Raw genomic sequence first — 25,214 nt, 5'->3', positions numbered from 1 at the left:
GGAGCCGGATGAGATCTCTTGATTCCCAATGGAGTCTCATCTCTTGAGTTCTCAGAATCACTCCATATGGCCACTGACCTGACCACCCCCCCACCCCACTCCCTGTGCTGACATTTCTCCCTTCACAGGGAGCTGGAGGCCGAGATTCGCCAGCTGAGGGTCCGCTTGGAAGAGCTTCAGGACCACATGGGTTGGACCCAGCATGAGCCGGCGCCATCTGAGCCAGACCCCGCCGGGGACAGCGCCCCAGCCACACCCCTGCCCTGCCAGCCCACATGTCCGCCCGCGCCTTCGGGAGCAGGCCCCATGGCAGCCAGCCAGAGCCCCTCCTCTGAGGTACCCCCTTGCCTCGCTGCTTTGCAGGTCCCCCCTGTTCCCTTCACATTAATTCCTTCATTGCATTCGACATATGTCAGGGCTCCCTTCTGTAGTTGTTTGTTTAGCAGTACTGGGGTTTGAACTCACGGTTTCTGGGTAGGCACTGTACTGCCAACAAGCCACACCTTCAACCCCTTTATTTTTGGTGAGGGGTGGGGCTTGAACTCAGGGCCTAGACACTGTCCCTGAGCCTCTTTGTGCTCAAGGCTAGTGCTCTACCACTTGAGCCCCAGCTCCACTTCTGGCTTTTTTGAGTAGTGTTTTTGGACATAAAAGTCTCACAGGGACTTTTCTGCCCACGCTGACTTCAAACTGCGCTCCTTAGGTCTCAGCCTCCTGACTAGCTAGAGTTATGAATGTGAGCCATCCGCACCTAGCCTTCAACTCTTTTTCTGAGAGAGAGAGACAGAGAGAGAGAGAGACAGAGAGAGAGAGAGAACGAATATGCGTGCCAGTCCGGGAGCTTGAACTCAAGGTCTGGGAGCTGTCCCTGAGATTTGTGCTAATTTTTTGTGCTAATCCTGCAGTTTGAATTCAGGGCCTGGGCACTTTTCTTTTTCTTTTCTTTTCTTTTCTCTTCTTCTCTTTCCTTTCCCTTCCTTCCTTCCTTCCTTCCTTCCTTCCTTCCTTCCTTTCTTCCTTCCTTCCTTCCTTCCTTCCTTCCTTCCTTCCTTCCTTCCTTCCTTTCCTCTCTCTTTCCTTTCTCCCTCCCTCCCTCCCTCCCTCCCTTCCTCCCTTCCTTCCTTTCTTCCCCAGGTTAGCACTCTACCACTTGAGCCACAGCTTCACTTCAGGGCATGAGCACTATCTTGGAGCTTCTCTTGCTCAAGGCTAGTGCTCTACCACTTGAGCCACAGAGCCACTTGCTGCCTTTTCTGAGTCGTTTGTTGGAGGTAAGAGTCTCTGGGACTTTCCTGCCCAAGCTGGCTTTGAACTGCAATCTTCCTATCTCAGCATCCTGAGTAGCTTGGATTATAGGCCTCCGCCACCAGTGACTGCTTTATTGATTAATTTTAAGATGGCAACTCCCTTTTCATCCAGACATACGGCTTGGCTGTGATCACCTGTTTTTTTTTTTACCTTCCCATTGTAGCCAAGATGGCCAGCATACCCCACCACGTTCGGCTTCTTCTGTGGAGATGGAATGTTGTGGACTTTTCTACCTAAGCTGGACTGGAACTCTGAGTCTCCCAGTCTCAGGTTCCCGCGTAGCGAGGGTTACTAGGTGTGCACCACAGACACCCATTTTTCAATACCAAGACTCTTGTCATGTGGTTGAGATTTGTGGGAAGCAGTGGAAGCCAGAAAGGTGACCTCTCTCTACCCTCTCAGAGTTTCTGAACAGTTGAATTATGTACAGACTTGCTTTAATTGTCATTTTGAATTGTGCCCTGAAGGGGCATTATAGAGTTCTGGTAAAAGTAAGAAACAGGGCAGTATGACTGAGACCATGGGAACTGTCTCCGAAGAAGTAATGTTTACATGCGTTGTGATGCTAAGTGGGAATTACTAGGTACATGAGAATCATCCAGCAGGGAAAAGAGCCTGTGCAAGGGCCCTGTGGCTAGAGTAGGAAAATGGGTAGCAGGGAGGCAACACTCTTAAGATGTATCTGGAAAGACAGGCATGAAGACAGTGGTATCTGGGCTTGGGAGCCACTGCTTGAGCATGGTCTAAAACTCTTCTTGAATTTTCATCAGGGCGTGACATAAAGGATTTGTGGGTAGACGAGGCTGGGTGCGCACATGCGCACACGCATGTTTGCAAATTCACGAGCTTTAGAAAATACGTCAAATGGCAGTGAGGGGAAAGGGAGTCAGATGACCTGGAAGTCACCTGAGGAGCAGTGGTCTGTGTGCAGGAGGCTCCCACCCCCTGGAGCCCCTGCAGGGTGGTTGCCAGGCCCCTGGGGCGAGGCCGGCAGCGTAGGGTATCACATGGAAGACAGTGGTGGGCTTTCTGCGACCATGGGGCCTGGAACGGGATGGCAGGTGTTGGGTGGAGAGGGCTGACCCCCGGCAGGGCATCCGTGCCAGCCAAGGCCCTGCAGGTCCCAAGATGTGGAGGGGAGACTGAGTCTGTACTCTGTGCAGAGGCTGGGGTTGCTCCGCAGGTGTTTTCTGCATGGGGGGGGAGGGGGGAAGGAGGGGAAGCTGAGGGCCCCTGTGCTTTTGCGGTAGAGGTTCTGGGGGGGACGAGGGGGTATCCAGGCTGGGATGGAGTTGGGGAAGGATTGGTGCTGCTGGCAGGAGGCCTGTGCGGTTCTGCCCCTCATCACTTAGCTTTAGGGTGTGTCTGGCGTTGACACCAGGGAAGTGGTGTCTGGAGGGCATCTGGCATTGGTGACAGGCAAAGCATGTGTGCATACATGTGAATGGCGGTCACCCTGTGTGCCCAGCTCGTGTCGCACTCAGCGCTTCACGCAGGCCCTGGGGTGGCAGGGGTTTAACAGCTGCCTCCCCCGCCTCTCTGCCCAGCTCCCAGCCCCTGCCGGCCTATGCCCGCCACCCATGGAGCTGAGCCCCCAGAGCAGCAAGGTGGAGGGCAGCCTGCGGGACCTCCCGGCCCCACTCAGGGACAAGGAGCTACGGATGGAGCGGGATTTCCACGGCCTGCTGGATCGGTGGGTGCCCACCTGCCCGCTCACCCTCCGGTGCTGGATCTGAGCTGTCCCCTCCGGGCAGAGGTCACAGCTCTCCCATGGGGTCTTCCTCAGGTACCTCAGCATGAAGTCCCTCCCGGAAGCCTTGAGGGTGGAGGAGGAAGTGGAAGAGGAAGGGGAAGAGCATGTCCAAAAGCCCCAGGCGGAAGTTGATGGAGCAGCTTTAGTTGTAGGGAGGCCGCAAGCCACTCCCGTGACGCCAAGGCGGCACCCAGCCTGGGCTGAGAAAAGTCACAGGTAAGTCACCAAGCCTCCCCCCGCGTCCTGTTCAACCTGAACCCATAGGGATGAGGGAAGTGGCTCTTCCCAGCGTAGTCCTGTGGTCAGCCTGCCCCGCCTTTCTCCAGTGTGACACTGAATGCCACCAACAGCACAGGAAATGCTTTGGGGTCCTAGGAGACAAGGCTTCTTAAAAAAAAAAAAATTGTTACTATAAAGGTGATATACAGAGGGGGGTTACAGTTACATATGTCAGGTAAAGGGTCCATTTCTTTTTGGACAATGTCACCCCTTCTCTCCCTCTCTCCCAGTTTTTCCCTCCCATCTCCACCCAAGTTGTATGGTTCATTTTCAACATTGTGTCTAGTGAGTACCACTGCTGCATTTGTTCACCCTTTGCTCCTCCATTTCTGTGTCCCCCTTGCCCTTCCAAAGACAGATAAATGAACAAACAAGGCAAAAAGAAAAGAAAAGAAAAAAAAACAGAAACAACAACAAGGACAAAATCTCTTATGTCCATTTCCTAGAGTTCACTTTGATGAGTATCATGTTATGTGATCAGAGGCACAGAGGCATTGTGCCCTAATGTTTCTCACTTAAGAGTCTCTTCCTTTGGTCTCACTGTGTGTGCATGCATAGAGTCCTATGTAGTTTATCATGGCTTAGTGTAATTTAGATCTCGCTTCTACTTATGAGACAAAACATGAGCCATTTGTCCTTTAGACCTTGGCCTTACCTCACTTAACACCATGTATTCTAACTCCATCCATTTCCCTGCAAATGACATAATATTATTCTTCCTAATGGCTGTGTAAAATTCATTGTGCATTGGTGCCACACTGTTTGGACCCACTCATCTATTGTAGGGCAGCTTAGCTGTTTCTGTAACTTGGCTATTGTGAATAGTGCAGCAGTGAACATGGACGTGCAGGCTAGGTAAATGCTCGGGAGTGGTATGGCTGGAACGTGGCTTTGTGTAGAACAGATGTACACTCATTAGCAAGCTTCCCCTTTTGTTTTATTTTCTGACCTTGGAATGGTTGGTACCAAAGAGGAAGTCTCAGTTTAGTGCTAATGGGTCCTCATCACCTCTCCTGATCTACCTTTGAAAAGAGACAATGACAGAAATGGAAACAGAGGCAGTGTGGTGGGGAGGGGAGGCAGGCTGGACAAGCAAGCATACGGTCTAGCCCGATTGTGCAGGCAGAGAGCCCTAGCAGGCACCTCATTCCTCTACCCAGGACAGGAGCCATTTCCTTGCAAAGTTGTTTCTCTTTGTAACAGAGTCCCACACTGCTCTTCCATTTGGAAGTCTGAAAATGGCAGAAGGAGGGGTGGTGCCTGCAGACTGGCTTGGTCTGGAAAGTGCTGCCTCCGTCCTGTGCTTCTACACAGTTTCTGAGGGGGATGGGTTGATTGACAGCCCCACTATACAGTTATGAGAACTGAGCTTCAGGAAAGAGAAACTACTTTCCCAAGGCCATGCCGCTGAAACGCAGTAAAGCCAGGATGGGGCGCTCCAGGACTGTCTGACTCCAGAGTCCCGCCTCGAGCCCCGGCCCCCTGGCTCATGTCAGGCCTCAGGGACCTTGTGCTTCTCCTCCCCAGGGAACCCGCGGAGCCACCTGCCTTCCAGACACATGTGTCGAGGCACAGGTGCACGTCAGCACGTGGCAAGGCGGAAGCAGCTTCTCCAGGACAGGGCGTGGCCCCCAAGTCCACAGCATCCCACCTGGGCAGTGTGGCCAGCCTGGAGGGGAGTGGCACCTCGGAACACCTTACGCACAAGACTCTGCACCAGGCTAGGGGACTCCACAAAGAGGTCAGTGTACACCAGGGGCTGGGCTCGGAAAGCAGGCCCTTCCCTGGGTCTCCGGAGCAGTACCCCCTGGGCCTGTGCTCAGGCTGGCTTTGGTCATCCCTGCTGGCCCCCACCCAAGCCTCTCCTTCAGGGCTCAGGCCCAGAGTCACCCCCACCTCCTCCTCTGCCAGGTTCTTCTTCCTGTTTTCCCCTGTGCTTGCATGTCACCACTGGGAGCTCATTCTTTTCTTTTGTGCCAGTCCTGAGGCTTGAACTCAGGACCTAGAAGCTTTTGTGCTCAGAAGACAAGAGCTAGTGCTCTACCATTTTGAGCTACAGCTCTGCTTCTGGATTTTTTTTTCCTTTTCCTGGTAAATGGAAATAAAAGTCTCACAGATTTTCCTGCCCAGGCTGGCTTCAAGCCTCTCTTCTCAGAGCTCAGCTTCTTGAGAAGCCAGGATTACAGGTGCGAGTCATTGGGCTCCCAGCTAAGCTAGTTCTTGATGTGATGTTGTCTGCATCCTCAAGCAGCAGTTTGAGGGCACCAATGGCGGGCACCCATGTGGCTGGCTTGCATTCTGTGAAGCCTGAATGCTGAATGTGTGTGTGTGTGTTGCAGTATTTCCCCTATGCATGGGGCCTGAGCATTTCTTTCCTTTTTTACTGTTATTATAAAGGTGATGTACAGAGGGGTGACAGTTACATAAGTCAGGTAAAGAGTACCATTTCTCTTTGGACAATGTCACTCCTTCCCTCTCGGGATCTCTGTGTTTTCTTCCCCATCTCTACCTATACGTTGCATTATTATTCATAACATAGTATCACTATTTTAACATAGGATCTAGTGAGTTCACTCTTTGATCTCTGTCCCCCCCATACCCTCTTAAGGACCAACAAGCAGACAAGACAAAAGGAAAAGAAAACATCAACATAGCAAAAACCCTCTTGTTTCCGTTTCCTGGATCTCATTTCGATAAATATTATTTTATATGCTCAGGGGAGGCACGTAGGCATTGTCCCTTCGCGTCCCTCTCCTGGCTGTCCTCTTCTGGTCTCACTGTGTGTGAACGCCCGAAGTCCTCTCTCACTTAGCATGTCCCCGTGTGTGTCAGGTCTAGCTTGTGCAGATGAGAGAAACCATGCACCAGTGGCCGCAAACGTTTCTGCAGTTGCACGAGACTGTAGCATGGATCACGGCAGAAGATGTCAGAATAATATTTCTCTTCTTCTTCCTCCTCCTTCTCCTTCTCTTCCTCCTCTTCTGCCACAGCCTATATCCCAGAGGCCTGGCGACCAACCCTCCGGCAGCCAGGCCTGCTCCAGGCGGGTCATCTGGTGTAGAGTCTCTGCCGTGAGCTTGTGTGAGGGCCTGGCACAGGGGCCCAGGAACATGGGAAGCACCCCCCGCCACGTCCCCGACATGTGAAGCCAAACCAGGGTCTGGGAGCGTCTCCCCGCTGTCCCTGAACACACTCCTCAGATTTAAACGCGTTCTGCTTCTTCCAGGAGCCCTGGATGGCCTCCCCCGAGACAGACAGTGGCTTCGTGGGCTCAGAAACCAGCAGAGTGTCACCCCTAACCCAGACCCCCGAGCACCGCCTCTCCCACCTCAGGTACCCCGGGACTCCACCACCAGGCCATCTGTCACACACTTGGGGTAGCCTGGCATGGCCCAACTAGGGGTCACTGGTCTCTGCATTCCCTGGCCCTCATTTACCCGCCAGCAGTGTGTCTTTCTAATCTTATCCACAGAGGCTCAGAGACGGGAAGCGACTTGCTCTGAGTCACCCAGCCCTATTGTTTCAGACTTGGGAAATGCATTCTTACTGAGCAAATGAATTAAAAACTATGAGGGGACCAGCATGAGAAAGATGGGGGGTCCTCAGGAGGTAGCTGTGGGGAGAGACATGGCGGAGCCCACAGGGAAGGAGAAGGGGTGACGTGATGGTAATGGCGGTGGATGCTGAGGTCTCCAGGGTGGGTGGCCCAACTCAGGGATGGATGGAAGACAGGACTAGAAATGCCGAGCATCACTGTTCTCACACGTGGGCTGCCGGCTGTGCTGCTGCGCTGCTTGGAAGGATGAGATAAACCCTGTGCATCTCCTCCTGTGCTCAGGAACGGCTGCCCAGGGGGACGCATAGTTGCGAAGCCTGGGAGCTGGTGGTGTAGGCTATCGAGGGGCTGTGGTTTGGGCCGGGGCGGGCCCGGGGCCTCTGTGTGTGACTTCCTGGTACTTGTCTCTCTCAGCATTCCAGGAAGTTCATCTCACCCTGTCATCACATCTGCACCCCATAAAGGAGTCCCCCATTCCAAGCCCAGGGGTCCTGTGGTCCCCAGGACTGCTGCAGAGCCTGGCACACCGGGGAGGCGAGTCCAGAGGCACCTGTCCGGCCTGAGCACCCCTGCCCACCAGGGGACACTCGGTCCCCATCTGGAGCGGCCCATGACGGCCGAGAGGGGTGAGTGGAGGGGACAGTGAGTCAGCCAGAACCTGCATGGATTTAAAAAAAAAATAAAAATGGTGGGGGCATCTTGCGTTCCAGCCTAGGGCCTGAGCCTCTCTGCAGGCTCATGGAGGCAAGCTTGAGGTTGGGTAGGGAGGACAGGAGGAGTAAGGTAGGAAGTACTGCGATTCACGTAGACTTCTGACCGACGAAGGACCCCATTGCACGTGTATGCCAGGCCCCCCAACTTTGCAGTCACACGCTCAGTCCTGGCCACGTTCCAGGCCTGTAAGACCTACGAGGGCCAGGCTTTTACCATTAGAAAATACAAAAACAAGCCTACAGTCAACAGGAACCCCAAACCTTACACGAGCCCCCCCGGCTGTTGCCCCCCACAACCTCTGTTCTGACTTGCCACCTCCACAGATTCCCATTGCTTCTTTCTTTCTTTTTTTTTTTTTTTGGCCAGTCGTGGGCCTTGGACTCAGGGCCTGAGCACTGTCCCTGGCTTCTTCCCGCTCAAGGCTAGCACTCTGCCACTTGAGCCACAGCACCGCTTCTGGCCGTTTTCTGTATATGTGGTGCTGGGGAATCGAACCTAGGGCCTCGTGTATCCGAGGCAGGCACTCTTGCCACTAGGCTATATCCCCAGCCCCCCATTGCTTCTTTCTAAAGGCTCTTTTTTTTTTTTTTTAATATAAAAACTTTTTTTCAGGTGCTAGTGGTTCATGCTCATGGTAATCCTAGCTACTCAGGAGGCTGAGAGCTGAGGATTGCAGTTCAAAGTCAGCCCAAGCAGAAAATTGCATGAGACTCTTATCTCCTATTTACCATCAGAAAAGCTGGGAGTGGAGCTGTGGCTCAAGTTGTAGAGCACTAGCCTTGAGTAAAAATGCTCAGGGATCGCTCCTAAGCCCTGAGTTCAAGCCCCAGGACCAGCACCAAACAAAACAAAAAAGTAGCAGAAGAAAAACACCTTTCTTTCTTTACTTCCTATTTGTATATTAATTGTAAAAGGTTTCTTTTTATATTTTTGCTTGTACTGGGCTTTGAAATGAGAGCCTCGTGGTCACTCAACTTGCTCATGGCTGGTCCTCTACCCCTTGAGGCATGCCTCCAGTCTGGCTTTGCTGGTTCTCATTGGAGATAGAGACTTGCAGACTTCTCTTCCCAGGCTGGCTTCAGACTGTGATCCTCTGAATTTCAACCTGCTGAGTAGCTGAGATTAGCAGTTCTGAGCCTCTGGTGCTGGCTTAAAAAAAAAAGTGCTTTAATTAACCTTTTTACTTTTTAATTGAACCTTTTTTAATTGAACCTTTTATTTTGAGATAACTTCTGCAGCTCTCAGACAGAATGAGTACGCAGACACCCTAGGCCTTTCCCATTTCCCTTGTGGACAGTGTGTCTCAGAACTAGAGTGTAATGTCAGAACCAGGAGTCGGCCCTGATACAGTCAAGAAACAACCCTCTCTGCAGGACCCCCAGTGCCTGCCGCCCGCTTCCCCCTGCTGTCCCACTAGTGCTACCACCCCTTCCCCTCACCCCTGGGAGCCGTTCATGTCTCTTCATTTCCTCATGTCAAGAATGCTGTGCTAGTGGAATCATGGAATAAGTAATCTTCAGAGGTGTGTGTGTGTGTGTGTGTGTGTGTGTGTGTGTGTGTGTGTCCTGAGGTTTGAACTCAGGGCTGGGCACTGTTCCCTGAGCTTTTCTGTTCAAGTCCAATCAGTGTTCTGATTTTATGCGTGGGGGGTGGAGGAGGGGGTTAACTGGAACTAAGTCTCATGGACTTTCCTGCCTGGGCTGGCTTCAAACTGTGATCCTCAGATTTCAGCTTCCTGAGTAGCTAGGATTACAGGCACGAGCCCATAGCACCCGGCAGGGCCCTGTCTTCTTACCACCCACAAAATGGAAGCTTCTAGATTGTTTCGGCTCCCTCCTCACACTCATATTGTTCTCTCTGCATGCCTAGTGGTCCCTAGCTCTGAGTTTGAGGGGCAGAAGCGGAGTTCTGAACAGCTCCCTCACAGGACAGCCAGCCCAGCCCCCACCCTGGCCTCCACAGGGACCCCCCGGCCCCCTGGACGGGCGGAGAGCACCCCCAGCCTCCTCAGCACCAGGACAGCACGAGAGTAAGTGGAACACTGGGCTGCTGGGATCCAACTTCATTACAGGGCGGAAATAGAGGCACAGAGGGAGGGAGGCAAGGCGGCTTTGCCTGGCCCTTTGGAGCTCTGGATATACCCCCCTCCCTCCCTCCCTCCCTCCCTCTCTCTCTCTCTCTCTCTCTCTATATATATATATATGTGTGTGTGTGTGTGTGTGTGTGTGTGTGTGTGTGTGTGTGTGTGTATATACATACGTATTTGATGGTACTGAATTTTGAACCTAGGGCCTCACGCTTTCTAAACTGGAGCTCTGCCACTGGAGCCTTGCCTCCAGCCCTGCTTTTTGCTATGTTGTGTGTGTATGTGCATGCACGTGCACACGCTCCAATCCCTGGATTGAACTCGAGGCCTACATACTATCCCTAAGATTTTTTGTTGAAGGCTAGCACTCTACCACTGAGCCACAGCTCTACTTCCAGACTTTTTTGGGGTAATTAATTGGAGATGAGAGTATAGGCTTTCCTGCCCTGGCTGGCTTCTAACTGCAATCCTCAGATGTCATCTGCTGAGTAGCTAGCTAGGCTTACAGGCGTGAGCCACCGGTGCCTGACATTTATTTGCTGGTTCTTTCTGAGATGGATTCTTCTGGCCTTTGCTGCCCTGGCTGGCCTCAAAGAGCCATCTTTCCTGTTCTTAGCTTCCCAAATGCTTAGGTACAGGTGTGAGCCACGGGCACCTGGCTGATGTATATTTTGGAAGCAGCTCTGGCTGCCCTAAAGCTGAGCGCTAAGGCCAGGAGAGGGCCCAGAAGGCTGGGAAGGCTGTCAGGTGGAGAGGGAGGGTGGCTGGCTGGGAGGCGGAGGAAGGACACATTCTCATATGTGTTCCAGCAGCCAGGCCCACAGGACTTGGAGCTTATTAACCTCATGGGGTACTCGGGGAAAGAGAGAAGGGTCTAGAAGATTCCAGATCCCAACTGGTCAGTCATGAGAATGCCAAAGTCTTGGTCACATTTCAAGGAGTGAATGTGCCAGTAAGATGGGTTTCAGAGCCAGCTGGCCATCGGTCACTAAAGGGTTAAATCCGGAAGGCCTAGAACTTGACAGATAGAGCTCAGCCCCAGCACTAGGCCTTGGGAGCCCTGCCTCCCAGGGGTTAAGCTGCCAGGGACAGCTCACTTCTCCTGCAGGGCCCCTCCCTCCCCTCGTGGTTGGCATGGAAACCCCAGCGTATCCCAGGGGGTTGCCTGGAAACCCCCTCCTTCTCGTACACACACAGCACTCTGGGGCCTGGCCTGAGAAAACACTCAGCACCTTCCTGTGAGCTCCTCAGAGACTGTTTGCTGGAAGGATGTCAGAAGACACCCACCCATGAGTCAAGGGGTCACCAGGCAAGAGCTGACCTTGGGAGAGCCCCCCCATCTGCCTAGGACAGCCATGCCGAGCCTGGACTCCAGCACCCCTCTGTGTGTAGGGAGTTTGTGCCTAGGAGTTCTGTGGGTGGGGGTACCTGGGCAGAATCCACTCTGTGCATGGTGGGGGAAGGGGTCTGTGCGTTGGGGTTTGTGAGTAATGGGTCTGTAGGTAGGAATTATGTGTGTGTGGGTGTCTGGGTGAAATTATCTAATGCTGGAGCAATGTAGACAGAAAGTCTCTCCCTGCAGGTCAGTGCAGTGCCTTAGGGATGAGCTGGGTATGCTGGGGGCTCACGGGGTCCCAGAACCTTTATAGATGGTGCCCATACCCCTAACCTGCTCCCTTCACCCTTCATGCTGGAAAGCTTTGGGCCTCCTTATTGACATTTCTGTTTTTCTTCTGGTCAGTCCTGGGGCTTGAACTCAGGACCTGGGCGTTGCCCCTGAGCTCTTTTGCTCAAGGCTAATAGTGCTCTACCACTTTAGGCCACAGCGCCACTGGCCACTGTTGGTTTTCTGGTGGTTAATTGGAGGGAAGAGTCTCACAGACTTTCCTGCCTGGGCTGGCTTTGAACCACGATCCTCAGATCTCAGCTTTCTGAGTAGCTAGGATTACAAGCGTGAGCCGCCGGCGCCCTGTTCCTTGTCTACATTTCCACACAAGCCCTTGACCCTGCTCACTTGGGTCTAGTCCAGTGCTGTTTCTGAGTGTAGTGACGGGTAAGGGTCGGAGAGAGTTTGAGATGGGGATCTTGGTCCCTGCCTGTCTTGTTTCAGGTTTGAGGAGGCAGAGGGACCAGCCTCGTCTGCCAGGAGTGGGGGAGATATAAATTCATTTTTGGGGATTTCAAGAGGGAGGGGCCAAACGAGCAGCGAATGTCTGGCCCTGTGGGAGCAGGGTGCCTGGGCAGGTCTGAATGGCATGGTCAAAGTGAACTTGTAGCTCATCCTCACCTCCATCCCAAGCACCCCTGCTGCGGTTCCTTCCCCTCAAAGGGAAGGCCCCATTTTCACCCGGAACACATGGCATCGTGAAACTCAGGAAGGTGTCCAAAGCCGTCTCAAGAAAAAGGGCGGGGGGGCAGGAAAGTTCCAGAATCATTAGACAGCAGAGTTGTACCCTGTGCCTATTGGAAAGGAGCAAAGGTCACCACATCCAGGCAGATGTGCTACTGCTCCGTTCCTTGTGTGACTCTGCTTTGCCTCTCCCTTCCCCCCCCCCATCCCCTCACCCCAGCCAAGCCATCCGAGATCTGCAAGCAGAGGTGTCCCGGCTTCGGCTGCGGCTGGAGGACAGCTTGCACCAGCCATCACAGAGCAGCCCAACACAACCAGGACCCGCCTTCAACGATGGCCCTGCCCGGACCTGGGGCCGGACAGCCGATTCCTCCGTTACCTGGGGCTCGCACTGTGGCAGGTCAGATCTCACACTTCTGTGCCGCAATCTTCACCTTCAATGGCCCAGGGTCTCCCAGGGTAGGTGGGGAGACACAGAGATGGCCATTTCTCTCTCTCTCTCTCTTTCTTTCTTTCTCTCTCTCTCTTTCTCTCTCTCTCTCCCCCCCTCTCTCTCCCTCCCTCCCTCTCTCTCTTTCTTAATGTGTGTATTTGTTACACAAAAGAATAACTAGTTGGGCCTGGTGGCTCATGCCTATAATCCCAGCTATTCTGAAAGTACAGATGAGAGGATCAAGATCCAGACTGGCCCCAGGGATAAACACAAGAACCCTATCTGAAAAAAGAAGCAAAAAAGAATTAGGGACTTGGTGCAGATAGTAGAGCACCTGCATAGCCAGTGCAAGGCCCTGAGTTTGAACCCAAATACCACTACCCCCCCAAAGTAAACTTACGTGTTAGTAATAAAGCATAATAGAAGAATAGCCGCGGGTACTGCCCCTAACTGGAGAGCTAGACCCTCCCTTCAGAACCCCCAGCTTCATTTGGTGACCACACCGTGTGAAGCTGGTTTATCCAATAGACTCACTTCCATGGAACATATCTACAGAAAGCACTAGGTTCATCCCTCCAGTCACCTGCTGCAGCCATTGATCTTGTCCCCATGAGAGATGAGGAAACTGAAGGTCCAGAGAGGCCCAGAGCCACTCTCTGTGAGACACCATCCCCAAGTCTGGGGTTTTCCTCCTGACCCCCCTCCTCTTACTGTGTGCCAAGCATTCTCCAGGCTAGCCTGGTCACCGCCAAAGGTGACGCGCACACCTCGCCGCATGCTGTCATCTCCTCTCTTTTGCTAGTAAATCCACAGAGAGGTTGTCCGGGGAGCATGGAGATACCGAGCAAGCTGTTCCCGCAGCAAGTCGGCGGACCAGGTCCTCCTCGCTGCCTCGGGAGATGCCCCGACGCTCCCTGAGTAAGTGACCACCCACCGGGACTGCGGTCAGGGACCGCAGCAGGCGGGGATTCTGGGGAAGGTGGTGGTCATGTGTCTGGTGGGCTAGCACCATGCTGCAGACAAGGGCTTCTAACCACAGCACTGTGCATTGCTGGGCCATGTCCCTACTTTCTGCAGATAATGGCGTCGAAGCCCGGAGCTCAGGGCTGAGTGCTGCCCTTGGCTGGCTTGCTTTGACCAGATTAGGACAGCTGAGCGGAGGGGGCTCTGTTTCCAGTTCCACCGACCGAGCTCAGGGCTGAGGTTCTGGAGGCAGGTCCAGGATCAGAACCCAGATTTGCCCCAAACCCCAACCATATAGAACTCTCACGCCTCACTCTGCGAGGGGCCTCCTCCCAGCCCCCTCTCAGGCCTCTCTCTTTCCATCTCAGGCTCAGAATCCACGCTGCCTGCCCCGCGGCTGCCATCTGAGAAGAGCAAGACCACTGAGGACCATCTCCGGGCAGAGCAGGAAGGGACGAGAGGGGCAGGGCGTGCCAGACAAAAGGACAGGGTCTCCTTCCGGGGCCAGTACACAGGTAAACTGGGAGAGTGCTAGGATGGACACCAGGATGGTTGCGGTCCCCAGCACTGTCTCCTCTGCCATGACAAACCTTTTAATGTATCACGCGGCCACCGAGATCTTGGTGGCATGTCCCCATGGTAGCAAAGCTTTGGGAATGTCAGTACCTGCCTTCTTTATTCACCAATCCTACACACAGTGCTGATACGAGTGCCCTCCTTCTTCATTCATTCACCAGACAGTGCTGACACAAGTGCCCGCCTTCTTCATTCATTCACCAATCAGACACAGCCTGATGTCTTCCCTTGGGCCAGGACTGGGCTTAGTTTTAGTACCTCTAGTCCCCCTTTTGAACCCTTTCAGAGCCATCTAAGAGAATCATCTGAGGTATTCAGATCCAGCAGGCAGTGGGGGAGGAGAGGAGGAGACAGAGAACACTCTTTTCTGTTACACACCTGCTTTCAAACCCTGTCACCGTCAGGAGTGGCCAGAACTTAGCAACTCCTTTCAGGAGCTGAAATAACACAAGAAGCCTGGAGAACTTGCAGTAAACAGTCACACCTATAATCCTAGCTAATCTGGAGGCTGAGATCTGAGGATTACAGCTCAAAGCCAACCCAGGCAGGAAAGTCCCTGAGTCTTTTATCTCCAATTAACCAGCAAAAAGATAGAAGTAGAGGTGAGGCTCAAGTGGTTAGAGCATCAACCTTGAGTGAAAAGGCCAAGTGAGAGTACAAGGCCCTGAGTTCAAGTACAGTACTGGTGCCAAAAAGAAAAATAAATAGATGGCTTCTGTGTGTGTGTCTCTGCACACTCATTTACGTGTGTCCATAACTATGATGTGTGTGCCGTTTCTCACCCCCCCTCCCAATGTGTTCACAGAGATAGTGAGGGAGGACAGACTGTAAACCACACAGGTCCTTAGTTTTATGTCCATTCAGGGGCTCATATCAACTATCTCCTTTCTTCCCCAGGCCAAGAGTACCATGTTCTGTCCCCCAAGGCTGTCTCGAGGGACAGTGACATGGCCTCCTGTCCCTATTGCCAGCCTATGAGGACCCAGGACACAGGTAAGCGAAAGACACCTTGAGCCTCTGAGGCTATTGGGAGTGTGTAGCAGGGTGGACCTGAGCTATTTGGGATGTGAGGAAACTTATTATCTAAGACATTCAGTATCTTGTCCAAGGTCAGCCAGCTTCCAAGTGGTAGAGCCAGGATTTGAACTGGGGACTTTATAACTCTAGAGCCCTGGCTTCACCACCCTGCCTTTCTGAGACCTTTGTTAGAGCCCTCTCTGTGCATTCAATCACTCACTTGTGTATTTCTTCACTTAGCACCTACCCAGGCCCTATCCCCCAAGGAGCCAATGGCCAAGTATAATGGCTGTCGCTAGGGCTCGAGGCGTAGAGAGGGTTGGAACCACACAGCTGTGTGATGGGAGACTGCCTGGAACTCCCAGGTGTGGCCAGGGGGTGGCATGGGACAAGAAGCCCGCATCCACGGCCTCCTGCTCCCTTGGGCCTCCTGGACCTCAGTTCCTGGGTGACTTTCTTGGGCTTCCCCATGGGGACACTGGGTCTCTCTCACTGTCATCCTGGAGAAAACTAGGCTGGAGTCAGATTGCCCCTGTTTTTCAGCCCCGAGGCTCCGACACATGACTGTTAGGGAACCTCAGTTTCCCCAAGTGTAGACTAGAGTAGAGCATGGTGCTAGCCTGTGGCCTGCTGGGTCTGGATGAGCTGCTGGTGCCATGGTCCTTCACGGAGCAGGGTACACTGGCTGAGTGTGGTCAGCATTGTCACATACACACACACACACACACTTGGTCGGGGGGGGGGGTGTTACATCCTGGGTGTCTGTGCATAGCTCAATATGGTGGGCACTCAACTTCTGACTGTACAGATGCAGCCTCTCCTGCCTCTGGGCCTCTTCCAGACAGCGGGACCGCCAGCGACCCGCCTGGAGAATCTACCACCGATGCCCTCCGCTGCCCCCTGTGTGGTCGGGTCGGGTCCCCTGCAGAGGAGGACAAGCCCACGTCAGCACCCTCTGGTAGGGAACCAGCGTTCACTGACCTCCTTCTGCCCTGCCCAAGCTTGGGAGAACTTAGCAGATGGGGGACACCTGCCACCTGCCAAGAGTGGCCTGGGACCCTGAGCTTGAGAGTGTCATTATCAGATGTACCTGTCCCGGGCCTCCAGATTCTCATTCCGTGCTATTTCCTCCCTGGCAGGGCTGTCAACAGCTGCCGCAAGGAGGAATGCAGCTCCTGCCTCCATCCCCAAACGGAAGAGCAGGCGGAAGGGCTCGCCCACCCGGCCACCCCCGGGACTGTGGTACCTGGCCGCCACACCCCCAGCAGCCGCCCCGCTGGCCTTGGCCTACATCATGCCTTATCCGCCCGCCACTGTGTGAGTCTTCGCTCCCACTTGCCCTGGCCTCTTTCTGAATCGGGAAATTAGCATTCACACCTGCCCGGGTGTCTGGGCAGCCACAAGCTCCGGCACGTGCTCTTGATCTACCTCCTGTGGTCACTCAACAAACTCCCAGTGGTCTCTGCCATCAGACATCACATGGCTCTAGGGACCCAGCCGGGAAGGAGGGCCGCATGAGGATCCTGTCCCCCAGAGTGGGTGGCTTCTTGTGGACCAAGAGCCCTCCCTGCCTTCCATTTCCTGTGGGCAAAGAGAATTGAGGACTTCTTTTAGTAGACTTTCTTTTGGGGGTCCTTGGGATCTGGGGGAGTTAAACAGATGGTATGGAGACTCCTGTATCTCTACCTTCATCTCCCCTGTTTCTCACATCTTGCATTCATGGCATATTTGTCACCATTAGCGAGCCAGTGTAAATGCATCCTGGGTCTTTTGTATCTGGTCCTTTCTATCCCATCCAGCCCCCACCTTGTGTCATCACCCCTCCCTTGTTGCTCTTGGGGAGATAGTTGTTTGGTCTTGCCCTATATCTCCGATGCCCCTGGCCGGTGGGTCTTGGGGTGGGAGCTGTCTTTCCAGATGAAGCAGAGGACAGGAGGAACCACATACAACATGGGGTTTAGAGTCCCACAGAATACTTTACTTCTGAGTCCCAGTTTCCTCATCTGCTCGGTGGGGAGGGAATGGTCTGTCATGTGTGGGGATGATGAGAGCCCGGGGGCTGTGTTCCTAGAGTTTGTTTACAGTGCTGTGACTAATGAGCTGGTCCTCTCACTCCAGCTTGTAGTATTAATCTTGGCATTGTCATTAAAGGAATTGGGCCAACATGACTTTATGATAAATAGTGAACAGAAGCCTGGGCCAAGCCAGGTGCTGGTGGTCACATCTGTAATCCTAGCTGCCCAGGAGGCTGAGACCTGAGGATCGCAATTTGTTTTGTTTTGTTTTGTTTTTGGCCAGTCCTGGGCCTTGGACTCAGGGCCTGAGCACTGTCCCTGGCTTCTTCCCGCTCAAGGCTAGCACTCTGCCACTTGAGCCACAGCGCCGCTTCTGGCCGTTTTCTGTATATGTGGTGCTGGGGAATCAAACCTAGGGCCTCGTGTATCCGAGGCAGGCACTCTTGCCACTAGGCTATATCCCCATCCCCTGAGGATCGCAATTTGAAGCCAGCCTGGGCAGGAAAGTCCCTGAGACTTTTATCTCCAACAGACTACTCAGAAAAAGCTGGAAGTAGCACTGTGGCTCAAGTGGTAGAGCGCCAGCCTTGAGATAGAGGCCCTGAGTTCAAGCCCATGGATCGTCAACGCGTGCCCATGCACATAAGAAGCCTGGGCTGGCAGTTAGACCTGCTATCTTGTCCACCCGTCTCCGGCTAGCGCTCTGCTCTTCTCTGCCCTGTTGTACAGTGAGTCAGTTGGGATTCAGTCACACCGCCGGCCACACGGCTGGCAGCCTGTGACACCCCGCTCAGTGGGTCTGGGCTGGTCCTTAAGGTCCTCACTCCACAGAGATGACTGTTTGCCACCTGGGCTCCTTCTTGCTGGGCAGGGAAGGTTGTATTCAGGATTTGGTAACCCCTGGGGGTCCCTCGCTGCTGCCTGAGGGCAGCTATGGGAAAGACCAACCTGGATGGACAGCAGTCGCTGAATGACCTTGGACAGGTCACTTTGCCCTAAGGCCTCATTTTTTTCCTCTGGGAAATGGGATACAAGCCCCGTGGGGGTGGGGGGGGTGGAATAAGTGAACAAATGCAGTGACGGCCCAGGGGGTAAAGTGGTCAGTAACCGCAGGGCTCTGGTGCAACTAGAAGTGGGGTGTCACTGCTCCCCACTGGTCAGCAGGACTGAGCCTACTCCGTTGGCCAGACCAGTGCTTGGGGGGGGCCAAAGCTCGGTGATCCTCTGCTGCCACCTGCTGGTCGCCCGCCTGTAGGTCCTGCACAGCGGCTTTCCAGCTTCTCCAGAGGGAGATTTGGGAAACTTTCACACCAAGCTTGGTCATCTATCATATGAGCTGAGAGTGGGGTGTGGTTACCCCCAGATACTCCTTAAGAGGGAAGTATGGGCTGCTGTTCATTATGTTTAGGAAACCTGTTCGTTCCGCTCAGGGCTAGCTGTTCCTCAGCAGGGTCTCGCTTGCTGATTAGCAAAGGTTCCAGTTGCTATGTGGGTGGGGTGTGCTTGGGCACCCGTCCCTGCCCCTTCTAGCCTACCATCAGTTTCAGTTGTTCACGGTGGCCTGGTGGTATAAGGTTTTCCTTTTAGCTTGAATTTTCCTGTTGGCTCTACCCTAGAAGGTAGCTAAGCATGGACACGAAGAAGCTTTCAGCGGGGTGTGGTAGCGCATACCTGTAATCCCTGAGTCGGGGAGGGTGAAACCAGGAGCATTGTGAGGTCAAGGCCAACCTAGGCTACATGGTGAGACTCTGTCAAGGAAAGGGAAGGAAGGCAAAGGAAAAGGAAGGGAAAGGAAAGGAAAAGAAAGGAGGTCTTAGCTTCTCAGACTCAAAGCATAGCAGCCAGTGGCCCAGGGGACTGAGAAGGGAATGGATTCCAGATAGTTTTTGCTTTGCCAGCTCTCCCATGCTGACCAGCACCCTTTGCTTCCCTCCACAGGTACTATGCGTCCCCAGCAGCTACCTCAGCCCCTGCGGGCTCCCCACAGCCGACCCGGGCCCCCCGGCACTCGATTCAGCTGGACCTGGATGAGCTGGACGAGCTGCAGGCGGCCCTGAGCCAGGCCGTGCGCGCGGCCGAGAGCGTGCGCACCACCACCCGCCACATGAGCCACTCGCTGGCCACCGACCTGCGCCAGTCCCGCGGCCTGAGGGGCTCCTGCCTCTTCTGATTCCTGAAAGCTACCCCTCCCTGCCCCCCAGATAGGGGATTGCGGGCAGACAGCCCCTGCTGTTCCCCAGCCGGATGTCAGCCACAGTCAGCGATGCCTGGAAGGCCCCCACAGCCCCGGGAGGACCACCTGCCCGCGCTTAAAGTGGAGGAGTGCCAGCCTGTGACTAATAGACCAGCCCCGTTCAGTAGCCGCCACCTCTGTCCGGATAGAGCCTCTGGGACTCTCCACTCCTGCACTTGTCCGTCACCTGATAATAACAAGTGTCTTGCGCCCGGCTGGACAGCATGTCTCTATACTAGAGAGGTGCCCTGCTCACAGTCCTCCTTGGAAGGCCAGGCTGGAAGGGCAGAGCAGCCTCCCCCTTCCGTGAGGCACTCAGCCACTTGGGTCACATCTTTCTCTCTCTCTCTCTCTATGAAGGGGCCTGACTCACAGAGACTGGCGGGCAGGGGAATCTTTGGGGACCACTGGGGAATCCGAGGATGGGGAGCCCTGGGCTGGCCTGTGCTCAGGTCCTCTGTGGTCATGGCCTTCCCCACTGACCCACAGATTGGCGGAAACCCACACTGGTCCAGAACACCATTCACCCCTGCATCTCAGTACCTCTCAAGGCCCAGATCTGGCTAGAGATCTCAGTGGCATTTGCCGGCCAGGTACCCATCTGAGAACTGTCTAGGGCCACAACACAGGTTGTCCTCCGCCCCCCGCACCCCCAATCCTGTAGCAGCGATACCTCAGCATTCCTAGGTGTGTGTGTGTGTGTGTGTGTGTGTGTGTGTGTGTGAAGAGATATTTGTATATTTTGGGCATTTCAAAATCTATTTTCTTTACAAGAATTAAATAAAGCAGAATGAATTATGATCTTACAAAGACAAGCAAAAAAAAAAAAACAACACCTGTTTAAATCACTTCCATCTGTGGTGTGTGTCGTATACTTATGGTTTCCAAAGTCAAAATTATAGGCAGACTAAAAAATAACACACATGAGGCATTGGCCAAGGCCTCCCTGCTGGGTGTGTGTTTCCAGGCTCTGCTTCCTCTGTTGACTTCTACTTCCCATCTTGCCTGCTTCAGAATTCAGGCCATCTTGCCCAGACCCCCGTGGTGTGGAAGTCAGAGACGTGTGTGCAATGCAGCAGGGTGGTTGTGAAGCTCACATCCAGCCCTCCCTCCCCCCCCCGGGCCCCCATTCTCCGCCCCCTGGTGTAAATCACACTCAGGACATCTTTGAACCTGGTGTGTCCTGTTCAATGTCCATATTCTTTGTTCTCGGGCTTTTTCCTGTATGGCTCCCCACCTCTCTGCACCAGGTGTCAGCTGATGTGGGATGGTGGGGGGGAGATGGAAAATGACACCTTGCTGAGCCATGTTGAAGAAGAAGCTGTCAACAGCACTACCTCTGTCTGTCATACAAAGGGTGCTGGGGGCTGGATCTAGGGGATTGTGGTTCCTGGAGTGGGGGAGGGGAGAGGCAAGCAGTGCTGGTCTCAGGGCTTAGCACAGAGCACGATGGAGGTGCTATACAGCTCATCCTGTCACTCTAGCTTGGGTGTGTGCACAATTCATCCCCCACTTCTCTGCTAACTGGGGGCGCTGCTGCTCTGGCAAACCCAGTCAAGAACGCCAGGGCCTCAGCTGGGTGGTAAGCCCTTCCTTGAACTCCTGGGCACCAGGATTTGGCTCTGGGTGTGCCATGGTGTGGACCAGGTCTGGGAGATGGTTTCAACTCTATTCTACATGTAGGTGCAAGTTAGATGTTGGTCTGTCCCAGTGTCATGTCTTCTGGGTCCCCTGGGGAGCCCCTTGGGAGGTGCCCAGCACCTCCATGTCACCTGTCCTGCCCTGGGTCTCTTGTTCCCGTCTTCCCTCTGGCCCCTCCCACCTTCCTCCCCAGGTGGCCAGGCTGGTAAGTCTGAAGTAAGGGCCCTGATGGACTCTTCCCCCACCAGCCTGCTTAGGGTCATCTCTGGGTTCCTCAAATTCATCCTCTCAGGTTTTTGGCTGGCAGCAAGAAGGAAGGTTTGATCCAGCTTCTCAGTCTGGCTCAGAGGCCTCTGGTGGAAAGCCTTCCCGAATTCCCCCCTACAGAGGAGTCCCGGCAGCCGAGCTAAGTTGATGGGACCCAGCTAGCCTGCACTGGGCACAATGAATGGATGAATGACAAATGACCTATCACAAGCAGATTTACTGATTTCCAGGAAGGACAGAGGCTGAGTGGGGGGTGAGGACGGCCGGGCAGGTACTGGCCCGAGGCCGCCTCTTCCTAGGGCTCCACTTCCTCCTTGTCCTGCCCCTGCTGCTGCTGCAGCGGCCCACACTGATCCTAGGAGAGAGAGGGGAAGAAAGTCAGGTGATGGGAGAAGGTGGGATCTGCAGAACCAGACTCCAGTCCTGGCTCTATCCTCACACTGGAGGGGTGGGGTGGGTTGCTGCCCTGGGGGCTCTGTCCCACGAGGGGGGCTGAACCTCTCCACATGGCTGGAACTTTCCAGACACAGACCACCAGGCCCCAGGCCATGTCTGCTGATTGCTGTTTGCAGGTGAAACAGCTCTGCTCAGGGCCGCTGGGTGACCTGTGCGAGGCCCCTACCAGGCTGTGACAGGCTGCGGAGCAGGGATTCCAAGGCCAGTGGCCATGTGGCCATGTCAAGGAGTCTGGGGCTGGTGGCAATAGAGGAGGAGCTCAGGTCGCAGGCAGAGAGAGGTTTTATTTTATATTTAGTTATTTTGGTCAGTTGTGGGGCTTGAACTCATAGCCTAGGCACTGTCCCTTTGTGCTTAAGGCTAGCGTTCTACCACTCGAGCCACAGCATCACTTCCAGTTTTCTGGTGGTTACGTGGAGATAAGAGTCTTACGGGTACTTGTCTTCCCTGGGCTGGCTTTAAACTGTGATCCTCAGATCTCAGCCTACTGAGTAGCTAGGATTAAAGGCCTGAGCCACTGGTGTCCCACTGAGGTTTTTTGTTGCTTTTTTTTTTTCATTTTGGTGGTACTGAGGTTTGAACTCAGGACCTCACACTTGCTTGGCTGGTGGTCTACCATTTGAGTCACACCTCCAGCCTAGCTTTCTGCTGGTTTGCGAATCTTTCAGACTTGTCTGTCTCACCTTGCAGGATCTCACTTGGGCTCCCATCCCCCACCCACAGTCTGTCACTCCCAGCTGTTCCTGCAGGGAACATTCTTAAAAGCAAGAGATCTGGCACTGGTGGCTCACACCTGTAATCCTAGCCACTGAGGAAGCTGAGATCTGAGGATTGTGGTTCAAAGCCAGCCTGGGCAGTAAAGTCTGCGAGATTTTTTTTTTTTTTTTTTTTTTTTTTTGTCCAGTCCTGGGGCTTGGACTCAGGGCCTGCGCACTGTCCCTGGCTTCTTTTTTTTTGCTCAAGGCTAGCACTCTGCCACTTGAGCCACAGCGCCACTTCTGGCCGTTTTCTGTATATGTGGTGCTGGGGAATTGAACCCAGGGCTTCATGTATACAAGGCAAGCACTCTTGCCACTAGGCCATATCCCCAGCCCCTGCGAGATTCTTATCTCCAGTTAACCACCAGAAAAACCAGAATTGGCACTGTGGCTCAAAGTGGCAGAGTGCTGGCCTTGAGCACAAAGAACTTAGGGGACAGCACCCAATCCTGAGTTCAAGCTCCACAACCAAAAAAAAAAAAAACAAAGCAAGAGACTTGCCAGGCTGTTCAGTCTTGGTGAACAGCTTTGCATCTCCCCTGCGCCATCTCTCCTGCTTACCTTTTTCCAGTCCACATATGTCATTTCTGTCTTAAGTAAGCCTAAGACAGTGGCAGCATCCTGGAACTCCTCCAGCTGCCCCGGGGTGATGTGCGGCTTATCACCTGCAAAGAGGGGCGAGTGGGGTTCAGGAGGCCGGGGTGAGGAGGCTGCGGGCTCTGGGTGGGCGCCGTGCAGCTCTGGGGGCTGAAGGACAAGGCTGTGGAGGGAGCAAATCCGGGGCTGCCTACCATAGAAGGAGAGTCCCAGGTTCTGTGCATCTTCCAGCGAGAAGCCAAGCATGAAGCTCCTGGAGTTCTTGGGCAGCAACAGGACGGCTAAATGTTCTACACCCCCTTCTGCAGGGGGAAGAGCCTTGGGGTGAGATGAGGTGGGGGGCGGGGGGACAGCACCATGGTCCCCAGCTGTGTGACCTTGGGGAATGACTGCATATCTGTTCTCCCATTTCCTCATCTGATCCTTGCAACTCTTTCCTTGAGTGTTGGCGAGCCGGAAGTGCGTTCGTGCATGAACTCACCTCCACGGGTGCCTGGCATGTGCCCAGTGAGAACTCAGCAAGGCTGGCTGTCACTGCCGCGCTTTATTGTAGGGCACAGACACAGAAACTAGGAGATCATTGGGGGCAGGCCTGTAGAAGCCTTTAGTCCCGCCCCCCTCCTCAGCTGGCCCGGCCCCCCCCTTCCACACAACCCTCCCCCTTACCCCACCTAGCCCTCACCAAATTTGGAAAGGGTCCCATTCTCTCTCTGGACCCTCAAGTTGGTGGAGTTATGGATGCATTTGTCCTCCCTGAAGACAGAGACAGAGAGACAGACAGACAACGGAAGACAACAGTCAAGGAGAAGTGGCCGCAACAGAGCAGCGGCCAAGGTGGGAAGAGACTGGCAATCAGCCAGCCTCTGTCCCCAGGCAGGGAGGCTGAGATCTTGCTCTGGTTTGGGGGGTATCTAGGAGGGGTTGGGGTAGCTGGCGGGACTCACATGGTCTGGTAGTCTCTGACGAGTATAGTATCCTCTGCCAGGTTGGGGACAAAATCAAAGAATGCTGCCTGGATCTCCTCGGCTGCTTGCTTGTATGCAGGGTTGCGAAAGGCTGAGCCCAGGAAGAACCACCGGCCCGAGAGCTGCGGAGAGGCGGGCAGAGGGCAGAGGGGCAACCATCAGCGGACAGCAACGACCGGCCCACAGGCAGCACCCCTTCCTTCTATTCTGTGAACAGAGAGGCTGAACTCCCAGGCTGCCTGAGGGCATGCACCAACTCATCCGGAGGACACACGGCCCCTGGGCTGGCTGTTTCCATGTCCCCCACAGAGGGGCTTGGCAGTAGGGTGTCTGAATTTGGAGACGGGGGGGGGGGTGGGCATCAGAGTCCCCAAACTGGCCATAATGTCACCCAACTACTCAAGAACACACAATGGGCAGAGCTAAAGGGCAGCTTGAGCCAGCAGGGCAAGGCTGGGTGGGTGTAGGGGGGTTGGGGGGTGGGGGTGGCAATCACCTCACTCAGGCCTGTGGCTCCCGGCACTCACCCACTCCAGCGTGGCGTTGGTGAGAGGGATGGCTGTGAGGTTGGTGAGTGTGAGGTTGTGAGCCTCCAGAAGTGGCAGGAGGCTCAGGACAGCGAGGGCTCCAAGCAGTGCCATCAGGACAGGAAGCGCCAGGCTGACTGGTGGCTGGAGGGCACAGTAGCCTTTATACCATGGTTTGGGCAGGGCACCTGGGCCCAGCAAGGGTCTGCTCTGAACAGTGGAGCAACCTCGCTAGGGCTTGAGAAATACCTTGCGCAAAACTTTTCTGTGCCACCTCCAGGGCCAGGTCACAGAGCCCCAGCATCCAGCTTTATTCAAGGTCAAGCTGCCCCGGGGTGGGGTGGGGGGTGGGGGACTGGAGTGCCATCGAACATGTGTGACTCCATGGGTGTCAATAAAGGTGTTCTTGCGCAGCAATCTCAGATTCTCATTGAATTCCTAGCTCCCTGAGCTGCCAGATTTGAGCCGGGGCGGGGGGGGGGGGGGGGGGCGGCCCGCGGGGGAACCAGACACAGACCAAATGCCAAAGGAACCCTAAGAAGATTCTCAGAGCAGAGTAGAGGTTGCGTTTATGGGGCTGTTGGGGGCTGGGTGGGGACGGAGGGCAACAGAATTGTAATCACACATTCAGCATGGCTGTCACCCAGCCCTGGCAGTGACAAAGAGGACATCCAGGAAATCATGTGTCTGCCAGGACACGATCCCTAAATTGTCCCTGCC

At 54.4% G+C, this 25,214-nt stretch overlaps 2 protein-coding genes across 2 annotated transcripts in view; one reads left to right on the top strand and one right to left on the bottom strand.

The window, feature by feature from the left end:
* Akna (AT-hook transcription factor) overlaps positions 1 to 20,190 on the top strand; it is a 44,006-nt gene extending 23,816 nt beyond the window's left edge. The window contains exons 10-23 of the mRNA XM_048340070.1: positions 129 to 336; positions 2,856 to 3,001; positions 3,095 to 3,277; positions 4,868 to 5,081; positions 6,567 to 6,673; positions 7,311 to 7,522; positions 9,480 to 9,639; positions 12,267 to 12,446; positions 13,282 to 13,397; positions 13,811 to 13,957; positions 14,916 to 15,011; positions 15,844 to 15,993; positions 16,175 to 16,352; positions 18,989 to 20,190. Of these exons, the coding sequence (XP_048196027.1) occupies positions 129 to 336; positions 2,856 to 3,001; positions 3,095 to 3,277; positions 4,868 to 5,081; positions 6,567 to 6,673; positions 7,311 to 7,522; positions 9,480 to 9,639; positions 12,267 to 12,446; positions 13,282 to 13,397; positions 13,811 to 13,957; positions 14,916 to 15,011; positions 15,844 to 15,993; positions 16,175 to 16,352; positions 18,989 to 19,220 (2,329 nt within the window). The 3' untranslated portion in view covers positions 19,221 to 20,190. The remainder of the gene's footprint in view (positions 1 to 128; positions 337 to 2,855; positions 3,002 to 3,094; positions 3,278 to 4,867; positions 5,082 to 6,566; positions 6,674 to 7,310; positions 7,523 to 9,479; positions 9,640 to 12,266; positions 12,447 to 13,281; positions 13,398 to 13,810; positions 13,958 to 14,915; positions 15,012 to 15,843; positions 15,994 to 16,174; positions 16,353 to 18,988) is intronic.
* Positions 20,191 to 21,413: 1,223 nt separating this feature from the next.
* Orm1 (orosomucoid 1) lies at positions 21,414 to 24,643 on the bottom strand. Its single transcript, XM_048352571.1, has 6 exons — positions 24,495 to 24,643; positions 23,947 to 24,089; positions 23,685 to 23,755; positions 23,197 to 23,304; positions 22,967 to 23,070; positions 21,414 to 21,546 (listed from the first exon to the last, which is right to left on the bottom strand). Exons 1-6 carry the CDS (start codon positions 24,606 to 24,608, stop codon positions 21,487 to 21,489), a joined length of 600 nt encoding a protein of 199 aa, XP_048208528.1. The 5' UTR covers positions 24,609 to 24,643; the 3' UTR covers positions 21,414 to 21,486.
* Between the last annotated feature and the right edge of the window lie 571 nt (positions 24,644 to 25,214).

Source organism: Perognathus longimembris, chromosome 1 (genome assembly GCF_023159225.1).
Source record: "Perognathus longimembris pacificus isolate PPM17 chromosome 1, ASM2315922v1, whole genome shotgun sequence".
In the NCBI taxonomy this organism is placed as follows: domain Eukaryota; kingdom Metazoa; phylum Chordata; class Mammalia; order Rodentia; family Heteromyidae; genus Perognathus; species Perognathus longimembris.
This window is presented reverse-complemented; position numbering and strand designations above follow the sequence as displayed.

Coding starts and splice junctions, on each gene's coding strand:
- Orm1 (XM_048352571.1), bottom strand. CDS start 24,608: ATGGCACTGCTTGGAGCCCTCGCTGTCCTGAGCCTCCTGCCACTTCTG. Junction 24,090..24,494: donor CCAACGCCACGCTGGAGTGG/GTGAGTGCCGGG, acceptor GCCTCTCCGCAG/CTCTCGGGCCGGTGGTTCTT. Junction 23,756..23,946: donor GTCAGAGACTACCAGACCAT/GTGAGTCCCGCC, acceptor CTCTGTCTTCAG/GGAGGACAAATGCATCCATA.